This window comes from Gigantopelta aegis, chromosome 3, assembly GCF_016097555.1.
Source record: "Gigantopelta aegis isolate Gae_Host chromosome 3, Gae_host_genome, whole genome shotgun sequence".
Classification (NCBI taxonomy): domain Eukaryota; kingdom Metazoa; phylum Mollusca; class Gastropoda; order Neomphalida; family Peltospiridae; genus Gigantopelta; species Gigantopelta aegis.
The window spans coordinates 68,860,287-68,883,967 of record NC_054701.1 but is presented as its reverse complement, the minus strand read 5'-3'; the positions used below and the strand labels follow the sequence as shown (position 1 = coordinate 68,883,967).

Here is a 23,681-nt window from a genome sequence, read left to right as displayed (position 1 = left end):
AACGGGGATGATTAAGAATGTTTTAACATATATACCTCACACTGGTCGACTCTTCTGTAGGCAGTATTGATGCTTGAAGGACATTGTCGCCATCGAACGGATTTAGTAATTCTATAAATTCACCTGGAATCATCCCTTGAATTGTTTGGCTTGTTTCGTTAATGTCTGCCATAGGAGACCCTCCTCCGGTTCCTTTCTGGTGTTTCTTAAGTTTAAAGACATCTTCTTTGGCCTTGTATTTTAGCCGTTTCCATAACTCATTCAGTTGTCCTAAATCTCGTTTAAACGATGACTGACTATTAAATTTTGTAATTATTTCATGCTATAAATTTTGCTTGCCGATATTAGTTTTCATATCAGATTTTTTACTTTTGATTGTTTTAACGTTTGTACGAATAAGTTCTAAGAAAAGCGTTTTGTCAGCTTCACAAACATTTTACTTTTTTTTCACCCTCTTTTCAGTCATTATTGTAAACGTAACATGTGTATTGTGCATTTATATATCTTGCAACCGAAGCAGACCTGCAGGTAACCCATGGATAACCCGTGTTTTTCATAACACGTCTATAAGCATGAGAAAAACCACCGACCTGTGTGTGTAGGCTAAGGTTTTCAGCTTATTACGTAGCCCATGGTTAACCCATGGTTATATTATAACCTGGTGTTACCTAACACGGGCACGAGAAATCGGCCATTGGGATTGGTCAACAGACTTAGCCTACATTAAGACCTCTCCCTACATTTTACATGTGGATACATGTTTAAATACCACAGCCCTACATAGTAGACTTGAACAAAGAGGAGGAAAGGAGAAGGTTTAGAGAAAAGGGTGTGGGTACAGAACGTTTACATTGGATTGGGGAATTTCTAGCCTAAAATTAGTGTTAACTTTAGCAAAAAGGTTTAGTAGCAGTTATGTATTTTAAAGTAGTTTTAGTCATTTCTTCATTTTTATGTTCACTAAATTCTGGATTTCCCAATAAGATCTTTTTATAATTTAAATATAAATAGTTTGACATGAAACTGTTTCTTTTTTCAGTGTACATGGGACGTTATTTCAATGTTTTCAGCACGTACACTATACAGAAATCAAACAAATCATACCACTATTCAAGAGAAAATGACACGAACGTCGTCAATATTCAAAAGAGTCAATTATTGGTCGTTATTCCTTGTTTCAGTATTTTTATAAACTTGTAACAGCCTTTACTGGAAATGAAAACATACGTCACACCCTAATATTTTTACTACAACTCGGCAAAACTATATCTATATCTATATCTATCTATCTATCTATCTATCTATCTATCTATCTATCTATCTGTCTATATATCTATCTATCTATCTATCTATATATATTAATACTGTAACAAACAAGTTAATATTTAGAAGTTCAGTGGCATGAGCAATTATATATATAGCCATTATAAATGATAGATACCTCAACAAATGCAGATATAATTGTTTACATTACCTGTTTTCGGCACATGTTTGTAATCCCTTCCTTAGTGAATTCAATTATGGGAAGCTCTGCAAACGTGATTGCAAGATATCTATATATACACATAGATCCTATAATAAATTTGTCAAACAAGAAGTAGGAAATCGTATCGCTTGAATCATACTATTTGAAAAGTTTACACATGACAAATTAAAACCAAAAAACTAACTGTAGCTGAAAAGTAGCTGATACTCATTCATCGATACAAACATAATTCTATCCATACATGATCCTAATCACCCACTTGTACTCACAGACTCACTCACTTATTCAGTCTTCATACACTAAATCTGCATACGAGATGAGAATTAAATATTAAATGTTCATGTTTGTGTAACAACACCACTAGAACACATAGATCAATTAACCATCAGCGACTGGATGATTTTTCAAAACATATCGGGTCGAACTTACGAAGCCCGGTTTTCTTAAATGTAGGTGTTTAAGCATGGTAAATGTATGTAGTTACGCGCGTGTAAGACATAAACAGGATTTGTAAGTTCGGTCCAATATTATGATTCTGGGACTATGTCTTCATACGAAATAGGGGCGGGATTTAATTCAGTCGGTTGAGATGCATGCGTCGCAGGATCGAACCACCTCGGTGGATTCATTCAACTGATTAGGTTTTTTCCCGGTTCGAACAAGTGCACCACAACTGGTTAAAGGTCATGGTATGTGTTTTCCTGTATGTGGAAAAAGGAAGGAAAGAAATGTTTTATTTAACAACGCACTCAAACTATTTTATTTACAGTTATATGGCGTCAGACACATGGTTAAGGACCACACATATATTGAGAGAGGAAACACGCTGTCGCCACTTCATGGGCTACTCTTTCCAATTAGCAGCAAGAGATCTTTTATATGCACCATCCCACAGACAGGGTAGTACATACCACGGCCTTTGATATACCAGTTGTGGTGCACTGGCTGTAACGAGAAATAGCCCAATGTGCCCACCGACGGGGATCGATCTCAGACCGACTGCGCATCGAGCGGGCGCTTTACCACTGGGCTACGTTTCGCCCCATTGTATGTGGGAAAAGTGCATATTAAAGATCCTTTGCTTCATTAGGAAAACTAGCGGGTTTTCTCTGATGAGTACGTGTCAGAATTACTAAATATTTTGAAATCCAATAGCGGATGATTAATTAATCAATGTGCTCTAGTAGTGTCGGTAAACATTTCATACGAAACACGCAATAGACTTTTATTACCAAAGATCTTTTATATGCATTTTCCACAAAAAAATACAGCACATACCATGGCCATTGATATGGTTGACATGAAAAAACAACAGTGGTCCCGCCGAGGGGAGCTCAAAGCTATGATTCACGCATCTCAGGTATATAATCTACATAAAGGCAGACAACATTTTGTCAAATGTGATCGCAGTAAGTTCGAATCCTGTCAGTACCAGGTCTCTGTTTTTACTGGTGAACTGCTTAATTCTAAATGTAACATAATTCCTTTTGTGATTCATTAACAGCTGAATACTTTTTCATTTTCACTTTGAACTTATTTTCATGTTTATATCCAATTAAGGTTCAAGCTTATCTGGGCTGTCTGTCCAGGGCAGTGGGTTAGTTGTCAGATGACAAGTGGTTAGTGAGAGACAAGAGGGTATAGTTGCCTTACACCTACCCATTGAGTTTTACGTAAACGTTAGATTGTTTTGTTTAACGACACGACTAGAGCACATTGTTTTATTAATAACCAACGAATTTGTGCAAATGATTTTAAATTTAATAATATACACCTATTTATTTCACTGCGTATTTATTGTACCAATGGCTTAGACATCTATTGAATATATGGTAATATGTAACAACAAAATTGTTAGTATATAAAGGTTTTGCGGTTGGACGAAAATAATGAACGCATACACTGAACGTATTTGAACTTAATACCTGAAGCACTTGGCAAGGCAACCAGCACTTTGCCTTTTATACTGATGTCTTTCAATTCATTTCTAATTGCTTCAGTTGCATTTATCATCAGCTGCTTTCTCTGCGCAGCAACACTCCTGAATTCATCTAGTATTGTCTAAAATAAATAAATAAATAAATTATTATATACAGTCATAAAATATATAGATTCAATTGGATTTATCATAGCAGCTGCTTTCTCTGTGGAGCAACACTTATGAATTCATCTGTTATTGTCGTTGTTATTGTCCTATGCCGTTGTGTAACGGCCCGAGTGTAAATAAAGTCTTGTCTTGTCTTGTCTAAAATAAATAAATAAATAATTATTTACATAGTCATAAAATATATAGATCTTAAGAAACCATAAACGAGATATTCTATAAACAGTTATATTTTCACTGTCAAATCATATTTCATTGCATTTAAGCTACAGTGAAAATGTCGAAACGATATTTATATTTTTGTTACCGAAAGTTAAAATGCAGGCTTCAATAACCCCACCTCCCCACCACCCCATGTATTATGGTTTAATTACTGAGTTCCAACGTTACGTTATCGTTTTTTACTTTATTATTACCAACCTCTGTTCATATTTTTAAGAAATGTTTTTTAAGCAATCGTACAGTACCTATAATAAATAGAGCATTTAATTTGTTTAATATCAACGAGTGATGTTTGAAAACCATATTTTCACTATTGCTTGTTACATCACTCGTTTACCTAACAACTGTATTTAAAAAATCATAAAATAGCATCCATGTATGTATGTACGTATGTATGTATGTATTGATGTGTGGATATATATAATATATTGTATGTATGAAGAAAAACAAACAATATACAGATATTAATACATTACTACATACTAGCCAGTGTCAGGTTAGCCCAACGTTTCATACACGTAAGCGGGATCGACTGCGTGGCTTGTAGACCCCACGCATATGGTTGAGTTAAAGAGCATTCATTTTAAGAATGCCTCGATAGCCGATTGCGTATCATGACAAACCCTTAAGGTCAGGGCGATTCGGTGTCACAGGTTCAAATACCAGCCATGGCATGAGACAATTTGTGAGGCCGGAAAGGATTTAATTATCCCCTGCGCCAGTGCGTTAATATCTATGTATGTAAAAGTCAAACCCGACAAACATACAATATATAGATATTCATACATCAATACATACGTACGTACGTACATACATACATAGATGCTATTTCATGATTTTTTAAATACAGTTTTTAGGTCAACAGGTATATAAATATTTTAGAATGAAGTAGTAATAGGCAGCCATCCTGCTTTGTGAATATGTAGGAGGTAGGACTAGATAAAGTTTATCAATACATGTTTCTCTCTATTAATGAAATATTGTCAACAAAGTCATATTTTATTAGTAAGTTTAGATATTATCATTAGTATATTAAGTAGTTTTTACAGGAGCGGGGGGTGGGGGATGGGGGGTGGTGCAATAATTCTGAATAAAATATTATTGGTAGTAAATCTTAAAGCAACATATGTATAGACAAAAAAAACTTTTTTCTAGCATAAATCCATCGGAAAATGGTATTATGAATTAGGAGATTTTATGGTGTATTCATACAAAAATATCAAATAACTACAAACTTTTTACAATATGCTTCATTAATAAATGCTATTAAATATTTTATATATAACTCACACGACCTAACCGACGATACCTTTGTTATGTTAAAACATCCAATTTTCCCTTTTAAGCTAAATATTTTGTTAAAAGATAACCGTGGCTGCAAATATATGTACAATATACTAAGCACCGAAACAGTAACTCCAAAAGCACAAATAAAGTATGCCAATGAAGGGTTTGTATGTGATTTACAGGAATGGGAAATGTATTATGTTATACCTTTTAATAACGTAAAAGATACGACTTTATCCTGGTTTCAATATAGAATTTTACATAGAATCCTGGCAACTAATAAATTTTTACACATGATCCTTTAAATAAATTCTAACATTTGCAACTTTTGTAATAATTATCCAGAAACCTTGCAACATCTATTTTTCAAATGTGATAAGGTTCATACTATTTTGAAAAATGTAAAAGCATGGATATTATCTAAACCAGGAACTGAAATTAATTTCAGCAAAGATATTGTTTTATTTGGTATGATTAATAACAAAAATAGTTATTTTGTAAATTAGTTAACAATTAACGTCAAATATTATATTTATAGTATGAAAGTACAGAAATGTTTTTTTATTTTAATTTTAACAGCGTTAAAGACATATTACAAATACAATTTGATATAGAAAAATATATTCTTTAAAAAAATTGTAACTATGAATTATTTATTGAACAATGGCTTGACCTTTTTAATTAAAGTATATTTAATAAATATCAATGAGTGAATTATATATATATATATATATATATATATATATATATATATATATATATATATATAGATAGATAGATAGAGAGAGAGAGAGAGAGAGAGAGAGATAGATAGATAGATAGATAGATAGATAGATAGATAGATAGATATAAACACAGCTTGCTTGGAAATACAGATACAGTACAAATTATATTCCTTTTAGTGAGATTCTTCCATTCCTCTTTCCTTTTCCTTTTAATCCTTACTCCTTTTGCATTCTTTCCTTCTTCTTTTCCTCATTTTCATGTTGAACCCGGAGCATTTAACTTCCCATATTATAGATATTCAACAGTATTGTATTACGTTAATAATATATATATATATCAAGATATTATTATTACTCTTTCCATATAATGTATATGTGATGATATTTTGACATTGTAAGGTCATGATCTCAAGGCACCTTAACCTTGGCATGGCCATATTGCTCTGGGGACAATACACAAAAAATCTTAAGGCAAAGATGAATTTTAGAATGCAGGAAATTGCATTACAGGACATCTAGTTTTCAACATTTTACGAAGGCGCGTACCTACCAAACCCCTAGAAAATTTGCTTTGCGCCCTCGACCCCCTTCCCCCCCCCCCCCCTCCCCCCGTGTCTACTTACTTCCGCCGTGCCTGTGTTGTGAAAGCTTCGCTACTATTAGACTTAAACTTTTATACGTAGAACCCATTAATCCAAGTATTGATTTACTGTCGAATACTTACAAAAGTGTTATTATCCATCTACGTACACACGCCACTAGATGGTTGATAATGGCAAGGTCATTATCCTATGGACTTGCATGATATGGTCTTGTAAACAAATGATATACTTGTACAGTATTACTAGCTATTACGCACTTTGTGTGTATGTGTGTGTGAGCGAGAGAGAGAGAGAGAGAGAGAGAGAGAGAGAGAGAGAGAGAGAGAGAGAGAGAGAGAGAGAGAGAGAGAGAGTGTGTGTGTGTGTGTGTGCGTGTGTGTGTTGTGCATGTTACATTTTATCTGTTCATCTCGATCATGTATAAATCATACATATTATATATCATGTTGTTTTGTTTTGTTTTTGTAATGAGCTGGAAAAGTAAAAACAAGAACAAATGTGAAGGTGTATTGCATAAGAGAGATATAGACAATAAAACTCACATTGAGACATGATTCTGATTGTTTCGTCCATTGTATCGATATTTCGACTGAAATATTAGATGTGTTAGATGACGTGATTATTATACATATATAAAATATACAATCATGATGGCAGTGCTAATTTTGAATAGTCGTAATATAATTTGTAACTGGAGCAGTCATAATACATTATAACAAAGGTATAGTCTTACAATATGATAACAATAATCTTATTCATAAATTACAATACAAAATCGATAATAAAATATAGTAACAGCAATGTCTCTTATGGAAAGCTAATAAAACATATGTTTCGTTTGTTTTAGCTGCATATAAAGCATGTCACCATGATACACGTTTCGCCGAGTTAAGTGTAGAATTCCTTTAAATCAGAGATTGGTTCATATAACAAACGTATGTGACGTGGTACCTATATACTGATGGAAAGCAAATAAAGGAATTTGTAGACCACATTTAATTTGCAACTAGCGGTGTACTGTTTGTTTTTCATACAAAGTTGACTTGGGGGATTAAATGTCAGTAGTGTCAAATTGACTTGACTGCCAGCAACATGATCGTGTTCGTTGCAATCACTATTTGCTATTACTATACATGTATATGTGATACCTTATGTCTTTCCATTTTTTTTTTATTATTATTTTTTTTTTTTTTTTCTGTTCCTTGTTTTTCTTTCCATCAATATATTATACATGTATATATCTTAAGAACGATTGTTTTGCCAAAATTGAACGTTACAAATGATACGTACTTCTTGGCTGTACCGATATTTCATTCTGTTTTAGTTTCTGGTTTTCTTCCAACACATTCTTTATAACAGATAGTAATATTGATCTTTCGAATTCAATCACTGGCTGTGTTTTCATAATAGGTGCCTGTAAAAATAAGCTTGTACCAAAACCGATTTGTAAACAACATCAGTAATAACAATAACAATATTACTACTACTACTACTACTACTTTATTATTATTATTATTAGTAGTAGTAGTAGTAGTAGTAGTAGTAGTAGTAGTAGTAGTAGTAGTAGTAGTTGTTGTTGTTGTTGTTGTTGTTGTTGTTGTTGTTGTTGTTGTTGTTGTTGTTGTTGTTGTTGTTGTTGTTGTTGTTGTTGTTGTTGTTGTTGTTGTTGTTGTTGTTGTTGTTGTTGTTGTTGTTGTAGCGGTATTACTACAACAACAACACAAATAACAACCACGATGTCACGGGGATCCTATAATACCCGTAACTGAATGAAACACGATTGTCCAAATATCTCTCCTAACTGTATTTCTATTAGATCTCTCTGTAACAGGCAATTATACCCGCTTTGGCTCGTCTAGGTATGATCAGAGATAAGATCTTATATAAAGTATATATTATTATAGGACGTTTAGTTCACTAGAAAACACAACAAAAACACAATACACTTTGGAATCTGTATTAATCTACGCTGACAAATGTACTGCCGCAGTAGTTAATTTACAACAACAAATAATAACAACCCAGAACTGATCACTTAATTAGTTAATCTCTAGGTGTCTAGTTTACACAATATGCTAATCACTTCACCGTGACACAACACCCACACGTGTGATAATTGAGAAACGCTGCCAGGGGAACTTAATTAATAAAGGAATCACAACACTATTCCTAACTGGTTAATTTTTAATTAACCCTTAACTACTCATTCAGTAACCTTGTAACACAGAATTAATACTGGTACCTATCACAATAAAGACAATAACCTACAGTTTACCTAGGTCCTCTAGGATGACTGGCTAAGCTTTATATTACCAAATACTCGTATAATGTTAGAACAATAAGTCTACGATTTACTTCGTCAGATGACCGAAGACACTGTCTAAAGAATATTGGTATAATACAGTATTAAAATATTAAAAGTCACATCAATCACATCAAGGTTATACAACAGAGCAGAAATAATATATTTACCAAAGTCCCGTCTGAACTAATATAGATCGTTCAGTTGGACAACGACCGTTCCCCTCGGATACCTTCCTATGTCTCTCCCCGATATCTCTAAAACTCGCCGGCATATTTGTCTCAGATGGTCAGACTCAATGACGCCTAGTCCCCAAAATCACGGTTGTAAAAACCGCACTCGCGGAGGTATTACGTAACGACTGGCCACATGGCCTCCGCATCTGGCTGGGTGTGTATTAGAAAGTACAGCTCGACGACCGTCGCGCAGAGGTATTACGTAACAAGTTGCCCACCTGGGCTAAGTGCAAATTGGAACTGCACACGGCCCTCTAACACAATTAATATCAAAACTAAGAGCATGTTCCGTCACACACAACTATTACTAATTATACTACTACTACTACTATTACTATTACTACTACTACTACTACTACTACTACTACTACTACTACTACTACTACTACTACTACTACTACTACTACTACTACTACTACTTTATTATTATTATTATTAGTTGTAGTACAGGGGTAGTAGCGGTAGTAGTAGCAGAATTAGTAATAGTCGTGGTTGTTGTTTTTGTTGTTGTTAAATTAACGATTTTTAAAAAATTGTATTCAGAATTGTGTAAATGTGCACGCGAGAATCCTGTATATTTACAAAAAAAACTGTGACATGAATGAAAGTTTAATTCTGTATGGTAACAAAGGTATATTATTGTTTATACATTATCATTACTTTTTATATTTTTACTGAATGCGGGTGACTGTCAAAGTTAGGCAAATGTTATCGCATTTTATTAATGTTGCTGCAATTCATGAGACTATCACACGCCATTTTAATCCCATTAGAGCGTAGTCATTCCGTTTCATTTTGATTTTATTTTTTGTTTCATGATTATACACATTTAAGATTCAAAGCCGCTTCTGTTGCACACACCTCAGCGGTTTGTGTGTTTGTTGGTTTATGATTAGTGGTTAGTGACAAATACGTCTGTAAGCGAACACCTACCGTATATAGATGACAAAACAGAAAGTTATTCACTCGGAACACCATACGATGTTACATTGAGGCGTTTACAAGCATATATATATATATATATATATATATATATATATATATATATATATATATATATATATAATACAACGATGACGGAAGAAGACAAATTGTATGTCCTCTTCGGCAATTCTCGTTTGTTCGTTTTATGCGCCAAAACCTGTTACCGTATTTTAAAAAACAGAATGAAAATGACTGACAGAAATAATGTTCCTGGAAATTGAATCACACCCCACGCACGTGTACGAGGCAACTGCGTGAAGCATGTGCAAACTATGGAATGTGTTTCGGTGTGTTGATAAACAGACGTGAACGTCCTTTACTAGGATTTCTGTGGTCAAAACGTATGTTTGGTCTAATAGTTGATAGTAACTTTAATATTTCAGGTTCCCTTACTTTTTTGAAGAGTATGTATGTGTGTATGTGTGTGTGTGTGTTTATGTATATACCTTAATAAAATACCTGTCGTTCTGCCTGTCTGTAATTCACTCTTGATACTGAGGTGTGAACCCATTAGCCTTAGGTCTGATGTCTTAACTGCTACACTTCCTAAGCCGGTCGGTAAATATATATGTATAATACATGTTTATCAGAACTCAAATTTTTATATGCTATTTTATTGGTTACTTATTAACGTTGCATATATATACGTCGTATATCGTAAAACAGTTGAAATTCGTCAGTGTTCTAAATTCCAGGTGCTGTTTTAAAAGTGGTTAAACGTTATTACACATGCCATCAACTTCTGGCGGTAAAGATGATAACGAACTTACGTCATTTCCGATTCCTGTGTCACATTTGACTAATTTCACCTCTGAAATCATGAGGAAAAAAACACAATAATGATGGAATATTTTATTTGTTCTAAAAGACTATAATATTGTGTTCTAGTCGAGTGGATTTTGCTTCTTTGTTTGTAGGTATGCATGTCACTGAATGTGTGTACGCACGTTCGTTGTTTGTGTGCGTGTGAGTGTGGATGAATGCATGTATGCAGGTAGGTAAAAAGTGAGACATATTGATAAATATGCAGATACGTTGGTACGTACGTAATTAGTAGATAGATACGTACGTACGTACCTATGCATATACGAGTATATGTCTTAAGTGCTTTAATAACTGTGTTGCAGATGAAATAAGTGTTTTAATCGAGTGTGTAATATACACTGGCTAAAGTTTTAAAATTAATATATTTATATTTAGCATTTGCCTGATTATCTTTGTTTTACTTTCATGGGTGAATTGTTATAGTACCCATATATGTATTGTGAACATATTGATATACTTTTTTTAGTCTAGCAATGTTGTCTGTGCTATTGAATTTCTGGAATACACCCTAAAGGTCTGTGAATGCACAATATATCTTACGTACCTTCGTCAACAAAGCCTGGATATTTGCGTGATGTCTTGACCAGTCTTCGCCTGTAAGAAATATAAAACTATTATTCAAATAAATCATCAAAAAATTAACAACAGAAAATCCAGTAATGCTTGCCAAGTACATGACAGCGACGGAAAAAATAGAGGGGACGGGGTGACGAGAATTTTGTAATATATGACGGTGGAATGGTTATAGTGGTAACAGTGGTTCAATAAAAGTGTCAGATTTTGTGTGACATAATTTCGAAACGCGCCCCCATCACAACCACCACTACCATCACCACTAGCATCATACAAAGCAACTTTTCCGAGAATCTGTTATTTGGCACCAGCCCCGTTTAACATTAAACATGGTTCATAAATCTTTGTCAAAATGTTCTCAGGACTGTCGCATGTAAAACTAAATGCATTCGAAACAGTTGTCATAAAACGTACTAATCGGTTTGTCGTGATACATTTGGCATGTCGTAATTTATGGTTAATGATATTGTATTCGACTAATTTTAAATCACAATGTCCATATCCCAGAGGAAGGTTGTGGCCTGAACTATTTATTTTGGTCAGTAGTGGGAAATGAAAGAACAATGCAGATTGCATATGGTAAAATTCGCTTTTGTTGGCATCGATTAAAACTCAAAATTTGTCATGAAATAAATATTAAAAAAAGATAAAATAATCAGAATATTTTACAAATTAAAACAGCATATTTTACAAATTAATATTAGAAATACAAAAATGATTCATCATATCATGTTAGGATTATTTTGATAATATAAATTACAGGGCTGCAAATGAAGTAAAATAAAATACTCTTATGTAAATCATAAAATAAACTTCAAATACTTGCCATGCGACTACCACTGAAATGATGATGCACAAAAACACTGAAGTTGTTACGAAAAGGGCTACTTTGTATCTATCGTCATGATCTGTAAAAACAAAATACATATACACATGTAATTTGGTAGCTCGAGTCACCTCCAGCCCTCACCTTATTGATATTGATATGTAGGGGAAGGCTAGAGGAAACTCTATGTAATGCTTTGGCAATGGTTGACAACCAAATGGTCGGAAGCTACACTGTCTAAAATATACATTTTCTCCTACGTCTGATGCCACAGAGCTTTAGTTTGATTATTCTCGAATCCAGTCATGACATTAAAGGAACATTCCTGAGTTTGCTGCATTGTAAGATGTTTCCAACTTATAAAATAGTTCTACGATTAAACTTACATATTAAATATATTTTCTTGTTTAGAATATCCATGTCTGTATATTCAATGTGTTTCTGGTCTTTTTAATATTTTTAAGAAGCCCCAACTGGATTTTGTCTTCAAATAATGTCGTACGAAAAAAAAATATTTTAGGAAATAAAATGAAATTTAACCTATAGTGTTGTTGGAAATAGAATCAAAATTATTTTCGTCGATTATTTCTTACATATTAAACAGACAAGTAAATATTTTGTAAATATCTATTTAATTATAGTCTACTTAATTTAGCATTTACTTGTTTTGGCTCTTATTGATGTACAAGGTGGTGTTTACTCTTGAAATTAAAAAAATACGCCAGTAAACAGGTGATTTGTGCACTTTATTGGAACAGACTATAACAAAGTTTTGTCAACATATGTTAATTTCATTGCTGTTACAATATGTGAGGGACCGTTTCTGATGATGGTTTACCCCTATTCCTCTCCAAAACAAAATATTTGTAAACATTTATAAGTAACTTTTGAGCAAAACTGTCTAGAACCATTTTGAGTTTGTGATCTATTTTCCGGTATTAAAGGTGCTATCTCAAAGTTGCATAATGACAGCTATTGCAAATCATGTTTTTATTAAATTTTGCTTTAACATTTAAAGACTACACCTTTAACTATATGCCCATAATTATGATTATCGAAAATGATTTTATCTACTAGTAGAAAATACATTTTTATTGGAGAATCTTTATCACAAACAGATGATCACATATAACTTCTGATATAGCACCTTTAAGTGGTTGCAAGATTGTGTACATTTCTACTGTATTTATATTGAATTTATATTCACTAAATATGCTGGTCAAAATTAATAATTTATGGTGCAATTCAAAATAATCAGTTATCTTGCAGTTTTAAATTAAAAGTTTGTTTACGGGTAAATGAAATTGACACATATCCATAAAAATGTGTTATAGTATGTTCCAATAAAGGTCACAAATCTCTTGTTTACTGACATCTTTATTTTAATTTCAAGAGTAAACACCACATTGTACATTAATGAGAGCCCAAACAAGTGAATGCTAAATTAGGTAGAGTATCATTAAATATATATTTACTAAATATTTATTTGTCAGTTTAATATGAAAGAAATAGTTAACAAAAATAATTTGTATTCTATTTCCGACACTACTTTAATACAAATATTCGAACGATCAGAAACACGTTTAATATACAGCCATTTTATGCAGAAAAATATATTTGATATGTAATTACAATCGTTAAAAAATCTCTGTTAATGTTAACAATTGCAGCAAACTCAGGAATGTCCCTTTAAATAAACCATTTCCTTCCTTATCAACTATATGTTACGATAAACAATTTGAGCATATCGGTGAGACTATGCGGTTTGGATGTTCCATACATCACCACAGCAATGCCCGATTACAATCACATGTGTCATCCACTGAACACAATGAAAACATTACTTTCTGTTTTACTATATAAACTATACACACCACAAACAGTTTACTGTTTCACGCACCCCCTACTATAGCGTGTCACACCTCACGTGTCATCACATTGTGTTTACATTTACCATAGTTTGACACCCAATAGCCGATGTATTTTTCGTGCTGGGGTGTCGTTAAACATTCATTAATTCATTCACCTGACGTGTCGTTCCGAAGAACCTGATATGTAACTAATAATAATTACTGTAAAACAGACTTATGTATACACACACTGTAAACGTACACATATTCATAACATAATACATTCTGAACTGAACTGAACTTTATTTACACTCAGCAGTGATAGAAATAAGAAACAAAAATTCACTTGTCCCCCGAGCAAGTATGCCACAAAATCTACTTGTCCGCCAATATTTCCACTTGTCCATCTGTCATACACAATTATTTTTAAGTAACTTATTTCATAAAATTCACTGCAGAGATATATGTAAATATAGCTTACACCTAAATAATAAAATGATAAATGTTAACTAATATGTTTTTAACCCCTTAACAGGTTTTCGTTTTATCCAATAACCGATGATATAGTCAGTAATTCACACAAATCAAAGGAAAACTGACTTTCACATTTGTGGTAAACAGACAACTACTTCGTTTTAAACTTAAACAACAAAACAATTTTTTTTTTAAGTTTTTAAATACGAATGGTATCGAATATAATGTGTTGATCAAATACATTATTTATGTCAGCCGAGACGTTCCGAGTGGGTAACTTCATGATATTCCGAATATTCATGAACGAAGACTATTGTGTTATCAAGACTATGTTTATTTAACTCTCAAACCATGATATTTGTATAACATTTTGCGATGAGACACCGCTGATTTTTCTGGGGGTTTCGTTTTACAACTATTGCTAAAAATGATGATACTGATTTTTTCAAAAATAAATTTTCACTTTTCCGCCGGATAACCACTACGGCAAATTATGCTTTTCCCAGTAAATTTTCACTTGTCGGGACAAACGGACAAGTGCTTATTTCGAACGCTGCTCAGACCGTAGTCTAGTACGCATATGATGATATTTACGTACACTAATCAATATAACTGTAACACGATGGTGTATGTACAATAACGTACGTAAGTACAAAAATACACAGAATATCAGCCAGATGATTTAAAAATATTAGTATTCATAATATTAAACCACAAAACATAGAAAGTTTTCTAAGGACGCCAGCTTTTCCAACTAATACATTCAAAACACCGTTTAAACATTTATTTCCGTTTACTGAAACAACCTTTTACGGATCTTCTAGGTAAGTGGCGGTCCTCTTAAGGATGAAAGAAAGAAAGAAATGTTTTATTTAACGACACACTCAACCCATTTTATTTACGGTTATATGGCATCAGACATATGGCTAAGGACCACACATATATTGAGAGAGGAAACCCGCTGTCGCCGCTTCATGGGCTACTCTTTTTTCGATTAGCAGCAAGGGATCTTTTATATGCACCACCCCACAGACAGGGTAGTACATACCACGGCCTTTGATATACCAGTCGCGGTGCACTGGCTGGAACGAGAAATAGCCCAATGAGCCCACCGACGGGGATCGATCCCAAACCGACCGCGCATCGAGCGAGTTCTTTACCACAGGGCTACGTCCCGCCCCTCCTAAGGTGAATCATGGAAGCAATCATGACTGCACTCCGCCTTGTGAAGGGATACGATTTTGGTCATGGAATACGAGTTTATCATTCAGTTTACGTGTACACGTTTGCAGAATATACAACAATCCCACCCTTATGCCCTACCCTTATGAAGGTGGTGGAGCTACTTGTCATATTTTCCAATAAATGAAATGAAACGTTTTGACAAATCTGTTTATTTTCATCGATATGGTAAATATACATTAGATAGTGTCCCAATTCTTTTATATATATGGACTCATAATAAATGAAAACAAAAGTGAGTAATATTAGATAATTCATTAGTTCTGTTACTTCTGAAATAATGAACTTTAAATCCGATATATTACCGATAGTAAGTTCTTTATGGTATACATTTCAAAACTAGAATTCGAGATTATAGTTCGTTGTCAATATTATATAATTCCAATTCAGTATAGTTTTTCCGTTGCTTACTAATGAAAATGAACCCAAACCCCAACAAATTCCATATATTAGCCTTCATTTAAAAGGCACGATATTTAAAGGGACATTCCTGAGTTTGCTGCATTGTAAGATGTTTACGACTAATAAAATATTTCTACGATTAAACTTTCATATTAAATATATTTTCTTGTTTAGAATATCAGTATCTGTATATTCAATGTGTTTCTGGTCGTCTTAATATTTGAAAGAAGCCCAAATTGGATTTTGTCTTCAAGTAATTTCGTACGTACGAAAAAAATATATTTTTAGGAAATATAATGAAATTTAACCTAGTACAAATATTACAACGATCAGAAACATGTTTAATATACAGCCACTAACATTTTATGCAGAAAAATATATTTGATATGTAATTACAATCGTTTTAAACAAAGCTGTATATTTTTAGAATGTAACCTTTTTCTGCTATCAATATCTAAGGCTATTTGATATTTGCATAACAATCGATTAGGCTCAGGCTCAGGCTCTAGTGCTATGTGAAGGTCATTTTAGCTTGTGTCATTAACTCACGGCCATGTACGTTTTGTCTTTGACAAGTGAAATATGTTCCAGGTTCGTGTAATATTTTCTATTCGTTCACAACAAAAACTATATTACATAAAATATTCCATATTGTTTCATTTTATTTCGATGGTAAAACGTTTATTGGTAAGTCCTGTAAAGCGATCGATAATACGCATTTTCGTAAATTATTACTATATATCTAATATTACACTCACGAAATGTCTTCCAGGTCGTTCAATGTTTTATTACTGAAACCCATAGCTCGTTATATTTACATTTATGTGGGTACAATTCATTCATTCATCTGTAGTTATTTTCGTACTGATATCCAATTTAGGTTCAGGCACGCTGTCCTGGGCCCACACCTCAGCTATTTGAACTGTTTGCCCAGGACGGTAGATTATTGATTAGTGGTTTGTGGTTAGTCAGCGACAAGTCGGTGTAGTGGCCTAGCACCTACCCACTGAGTCGTTAAAACTCGCTCTGGGTGGGAGTCGATACAGGGAGACGAACCCATTACCTACCAGCCTTATGTGCGATGGCTTAGCCACTATACCACCTACACGGCCGATATAGGTAGTGTAGTCTCAATGGTAATAATGTACTGAATACTTACATATAGATTTCTCGTTCCAGCCAGTGCACGACTGGTATATCAAAGGCCGTGGTATGTGTTATTCTCTCTGTGGGATAGTTCATATAAAAGATCGCTTGCTACTAATGGTAAAATGTATTGGGTTTCTTCTCTGAGACTATATGTCAAAATTACCACTTGTACGACATCCACTAGTCAGTGATAAATAAATCAATGTGCTCTAATGGTGTCGCTGAACAAAACAACAGGGGCAGAACGTACCCCAGTGGTAAGGCGCTCGCTTGATGCGCGGTCAGTGTGGGATCGATCTCCGTCGTTGGGCCCATTGGGCTATTTCTCGTTCCAGCCAGTGCACCACGACTGGTATATCAAAGGCCGTGGTACATCCTACCCTGTCTGTGGGATGGTACATATAAAAGATCCCTTGCTGATAATCGAAAAGAGTAGCTCATGAAGTGGCGACAGCGGGTTTTCTATCTCAATATCTGTGCGGTCCTTAACCATGTGTCTGACGCCATATAACCGTAAATAAAATGTGTTGAGTGCGTCGTTAAATGAAACAGTTTTCTCTTTTTTCTTTTCTTTCTTTGAACAAAACAAACAAACAAAACTTACATATACATGTAGTTGGTTTGCTCAGCTCTGGATAAGTGTAAGATGGGTAGCATTCAGAACCCTGGTATCCTGGCTTACAGTGGCAAGTACCATCAAAGAAGCATTCCCCATCCAAACACCCACTGCTGCATGGCATATGACACTGGTCTCCCCATGTCCCTTTCTGGCAGCCATCCAAACAAACGCTGGTGCGGCGGTGACATACACGTTGGGAACACGTTGCTGGACAACGTTCCGTACAGTTTGTTCCATGAAAAGCGTCTTTGCACTGGACACATATACCGGTTGTTTTATCACAGCCATCTTTTCCGCAGTTTATACATCTCTGTGTACAGTTGTCTCCATACCAACCAGACAAACAGGACTTGCAATGACCACCGCATGACGCACAGTTGTATGTCCACGTTGCACTAATATTCACAGAATTATCTGAAAAGATTATTTTTAAAGGTAGTGTAGCCATCAGACAGCTGTACCAATCGGTACCAGGGCTTGAACTTAAGAATTTGTCTCCCACTGCAATTTCAAAACAAAATTGCCGTGAGTGAAACGGCCCACCGACGGCAATTTAATGTTATATACTGGCAGCTTATGTACACCAGTTGTAAACATTTTGCTATCATTGAGGTGATGCTACCGACCTACGGCAATTTTTATCTCAACGACAGCAATTGCCGTCAGTGCCGTCGTTAAGTTCGAGCCTTGCATAGGTTATATTATGTAAAACTCGGATTTCTGGTAAAAAAATCTAATTAAATTAACAACAACTATTAGTATATGCCTATCATTATTATTCCAGAACATTGCGAAACACTTATGCCGAAGATATTAGAATGTTATTTCCTTTTTTAGGCATTTGAGTATACATACATACACAATTCTACATGTTGCAGCGTAGTCGTGAGATACATGCTATCAGTACGCATTTCATGAGACCAATGATCAAAACGAAAAACATGTATATTTGGTCGACTTTCGGAGAAAAAAACACCTTTTGATTTCGGTTATTGAAGACCCACTTTTGAAACCCAAATATACCTCTTTTCTAACGTTTCTGACATAAATGTAAAAAAAAATATATTTGTTGTAATGTGGTCTATATGTTCTTTGTTGGCAAATGTCCATTTTGTATTCAAAAGCAAAAGTTTTGGATATTCTAAGACTTCTGTGAAGGTGCAGGGCTGAGAACGGGGTCGTTGTATGTATTTGTATCTGAAACCATGTTGATTACAATTATTTCTTACACACCCGTTCGTGAGAATACAATGCGTTATTTTTTATAACACATGGGTTGCTTACACACGTATGTGTTAACAATTTCAAGACATACGACTGGCTGCTCCTAGATGATGACCAGGTCACCAAGGCCATGCATCCATCAATGAAAAACAACACGGTGGAAATCGATTAGGCTGTGATGTATAGTTAACCTGATATACATGTGTCAGTGACGCGTAACTGCAACGGCTGTAAATAACTTTTAGTCGAAAAAGATGTTAAAATTTGCTTAAAACATGGTTTTTGAGGATATGCAAGAAATAGAATAATACATTCGTGTCCGTTAGATACCATTTATTTCACAACTCGTAGTTTTAAAACGTATGAAACTCGCTTTCGCTCGTTAGATACATTTTAAAACAACTCGTTGTAAGATAAATGGTATCTAACGGCAACTTGTGTATTATTCTCTATGTGTTACATCAGATGCTACGAATGCTCGTTTGGCATAATTACTATATTGTAACCTGCAGTACACATTGCTGTCAATCGCTGGCATGTCATACCTTCATCACAAGGACTGCATTTCTTATGACAATGGTTTCCAAAATATCCTGGTTGGCAAGCTGAGCACGGCCCTTCACAATAGGTACAGTGGTGTAAGCTCTCACGGGTCGTTAACTGATGTCCTACAAATATGGAATAGAGATTAGATATAGAGGGGTTTTTTTTTCTAAGGAGCTTATAATTAATTGAAATATTCCAGGTTCAGTCATAAAGTATGAAATAATTTTCATATTGCCTCATGAGTGCATACATAACACTCTTTGGTATATTGTGTCACAGTATTACTTTATAAATAACAGTTTGATAAATATTACTTCAAAATACAAAAATATTACTGAAAATATTTTGAGAGCGAAGCACCTTTAAGTAACGGGTGCACTATGTTGTTGTTGTTTTTTCAGTCTGTCGGTATATATATATATATATATATATATATATATATATATATGTATGTATGTATGTATGTGTGTTGTGTATGTGTGTGTATGTGTGTGTGTGTTATTGTGTGTGTGTGAGTTAGTGTGTGTGTGTGTGTGTGTGTGTGTGTGTGTGTGTGTGTGTGTGTGTGTGTGATTGTAACCAGGGATATTGTAATACGATTGTTAGTACGCATGATGAGTTAGTGCTTTACTGTATTATTTAATAATTTAATATGTATACATTAGCTATTTTTATATATAAGCTTATAGTTAGAATGGGTAGTTGGGTATGGATTGTAGTTCTGTGGTTAGTGATAGGTTACGCTTGACTGACTATAGTGACGCATTCATATATTTATAGCTTTTCCCTACGGGAATAAAATAATCTCGAAAACCGAGTCGTGTTTTGTCATGAACTAGCAAGGGTCACACACACACACACACACACACACACACACACACACACACACACACACACACACACATATATATATATATATCAAGGAGAACAATGTTTAGCTCAACTTAGCACGTGAATTTATATGTTACGCTTAAATGGCTGCTCACAATCTAAGTTACAGGAGCAATAAATAATTCCCCTCAATTTCTTTTTTAAGGCAAGGTCTGAAAACGTGTATCTGGTATACCGTGAAAACACTAAATGATACAAAAGTGTATATGTTTTTATTTTTACCTTTATCATGGAACTGAGCTCTGTTGCTTTTAACATACTATTTTAAAAGTGTATTTTTACAACAAATAAGGAGTATATAGTACAAACTATTCAGAAAACAATATGAATAGTCAATACTATCATAATTACGTTTAGTAAAAAATATATTTTTTATTTGTTTAAGTAAACATGTTTTTAGATATTCTATAATGCCTTTATAAACTGATATTGTTAAAAGTAAATACAAGACGAAATGTAGATTTAAAAATTACATTTTAGGTAAGTGTAATTATTCTAAACATTAAACCATTTTAAATTTAATACTGTTAATAGTTAATAGCAAAATGGAAAAATTAATTAATCAACTACTGTTAATCTATGATGATTTCCAAAAATAGTCTGAACACGGATTACTCAATAAAAATAGAAATGTTTATCACAAAAGATCTATGGAATGTTGTAATAGATCCATAGTTTATTGTAACTGCACTGATGTGCAACTGCCCACACACTGTGGCATCCCACCACAGACGTTTCTAATCCAATTCCTACAGGTAATAGTTAAAACTGGAAGCTAATGTTGTTTTGCGACACATTTTACAGACTCATTGACTTGAAATACTTAAATGTATTGAGGGGTGGGATGTTGCCGAGTGGTAAAGCACTCGTCTGATATGCGGTCGGTCGAGGATCGATCCCCGTCATTCCAGCTAGTACACCACGACTGATATATCAAAGGCCGTCGTGTGTGCTATTCTGCCTGTAAGATGGTGCATATAAAATACCCCATGCTACTAATGGAAAACATGTAGCGGGTCTCCTTTTTAAGACTATATGTCAGAATTACCCATAACCAATGATTAATAAAACAAAGTCTAAATGCATTATTTCAACTTCAACCTGGCTTTAGCCTACCTATTCATATTTTTTTATTTGTTATTATTATTAGGTTCTTTCTTCTAATTTACACCCCATACGCCTACGAATGGACCCCAAAAACGTGGAATGTTGACAGTGTAGTGGTTTAGTGGAGCAGAGAAGCTTAAAACTATAGAGGGTTTTGTGCATTTTATGGTACAAGCAAGAAATTTCTCACAATACATAAAGGTCATTTTAAGATCGGGACCCAACTTGAAGGTCACGTGTATTGACTTTGGCTGCTATTTTGAATATTGCCATATGGGAAGCTCATTTTGCTCTATTGTAGGGTGTATACTACCAAATCAAATCCCACAAACGACAATATTAACATATGTGGCTAAACCTCCTACCTGCAACGTATCAACCAACATAAACGCCACGGCTATAAATACTACCACCCCTCACCCTTAAAGTGAATCAGAACAAAATGGGAGGTGAAGGTGCTCATTTCTGAGATAACAGGTAGCGTCTATGGCTACTCTAGTTCAGCACAAAATTTGAGTACTTTTTTAACAGGTACCCCATACATGTTTCAAACACAAGGCTACTTGACACAGTGGTACCAGATGAAACAAAATTGCATACATTTTTAGCCCAGACACACTCACATATGTAACCAATCACAGGACTTGTGGTGTTCACTTCTCTGTCAAAAGTTGGGTGCACCTCGAACTTTGACCCAGCCGGAAGTTATTTGGTTTAGTACTACCCGTAGGTGTCATATAGCCTTTTATCAGATGAAGTAATGCAGTTTAAGTTAGTAAACTTTTTAGATATGTTTTATAAATGTATACATGAACTGTCAACGTCAACAAACTTTAAGGTGGCCGACAAAATTCAAAATGGACACCACATTTCATATTTTGTCATATATACTACGTATTGAAACCTTTTTGTTTTGCTATCAAATGGATTAGTTCAGATTAAGGTTGGAAGCCTATGTTAATTTAATATTAGTTATATTCAATGTAAATATCATCATCAATAAGTTCAAAGATAATAAAAACAATTAAAAAATGGCTGCCAATATCCAAATTTAACTATGTATAAAAATAATTTCTATAGCCTTCTGACTGACAAATTACTTAAGTTATATTGATAAAACTGGCATTAATGTGATGCAAGAATAGTTAATGATTTACATGCATGTATAAATTAAATCTACAAACTACAAACATGTATGTACATGTCAACTATTCTTGCATCATATTAATGTTACTTTAATAAGTCCAACAGAAGTAATTTACCAGTCTTACCCGTCAGATGGCTATATAAATTAATTTTATGCTTCATTGAATCTGGATATTGACACCCATTTTCAGTTATATTTACTGTCTTTGAAGTTATTAATGATGATATTTACATTATATATTATTTATATTATACTAACACAGGTTTCGAACATTAGACCGAACTAATCCACCTGCTAGCAGACAAGGTTACTACAATTCTTAACATAATGTTCTATATATAAAGTTACTTTTATGCATGCTTAAATGTGCATAATATTGAAGCCATTTGACACGTGGTTTTTACTGTGAAGTTATTATTACTTTTACAATCTATATTATTCATATCATATATACATAAGTTTCCAACCTTAAAGGTAGTACTAAACCAAATAACTTCCGGCTGGGTCAAAGTTCGAGGTGCACCCAACTTTTGATAGAGAAGTGAACACCACAAGTCCTGTGATTGGTTATAAATGTGAGTGTGTTGGTTGTAAAAAATAATAGTTTCATCTGGGTAAAAAAAAGATGCAATTTTATTTCATCTAGTACCAATGTGTCAAGTAACCTTTTGCTTGAAACATGTATGGGGTACCTGTAAAAAAAAGTACTCGAATTTTGTGCGGAACTAGGGTAGTCATAGATGCTACCCATTATCTCAGAAACGAGCAGCTTGACCCCCAATTTTTTCTGATTCACTTTAAGTGTGAGGGGTGGTAGTATTTATATCCGTGGCGTTTATGTCGGTTGATACGTTGCAG

At 34.1% G+C, this 23,681-nt stretch overlaps 1 protein-coding gene across 4 annotated transcripts in view; it reads right to left on the bottom strand.

Moving 5' to 3' along the window:
• The window catches only part of LOC121368970, a 58,304-nt gene that overhangs the window by 13,313 nt on the left and 21,310 nt on the right, over nt 1–23,681 (bottom strand). For all 4 annotated transcript variants that reach the window (XM_041493745.1, XM_041493744.1, XM_041493746.1 and 1 more), the window contains exons 2-10: nt 19,678–19,800; nt 17,894–18,322; nt 12,173–12,254; nt 11,318–11,367; nt 10,719–10,759; nt 7,717–7,840; nt 6,969–7,015; nt 3,412–3,547; nt 1,475–1,530 (exon numbers count right to left, since the gene is read on the bottom strand). In XM_041493745.1, the coding sequence (XP_041349679.1) occupies nt 1,475–1,530; nt 3,412–3,547; nt 6,969–7,015; nt 7,717–7,840; nt 10,719–10,759; nt 11,318–11,367; nt 12,173–12,254; nt 17,894–18,322; nt 19,678–19,800 (1,088 nt within the window). The remainder of the gene's footprint in view (nt 1–1,474; nt 1,531–3,411; nt 3,548–6,968; nt 7,016–7,716; nt 7,841–10,718; nt 10,760–11,317; nt 11,368–12,172; nt 12,255–17,893; nt 18,323–19,677; nt 19,801–23,681) is intronic.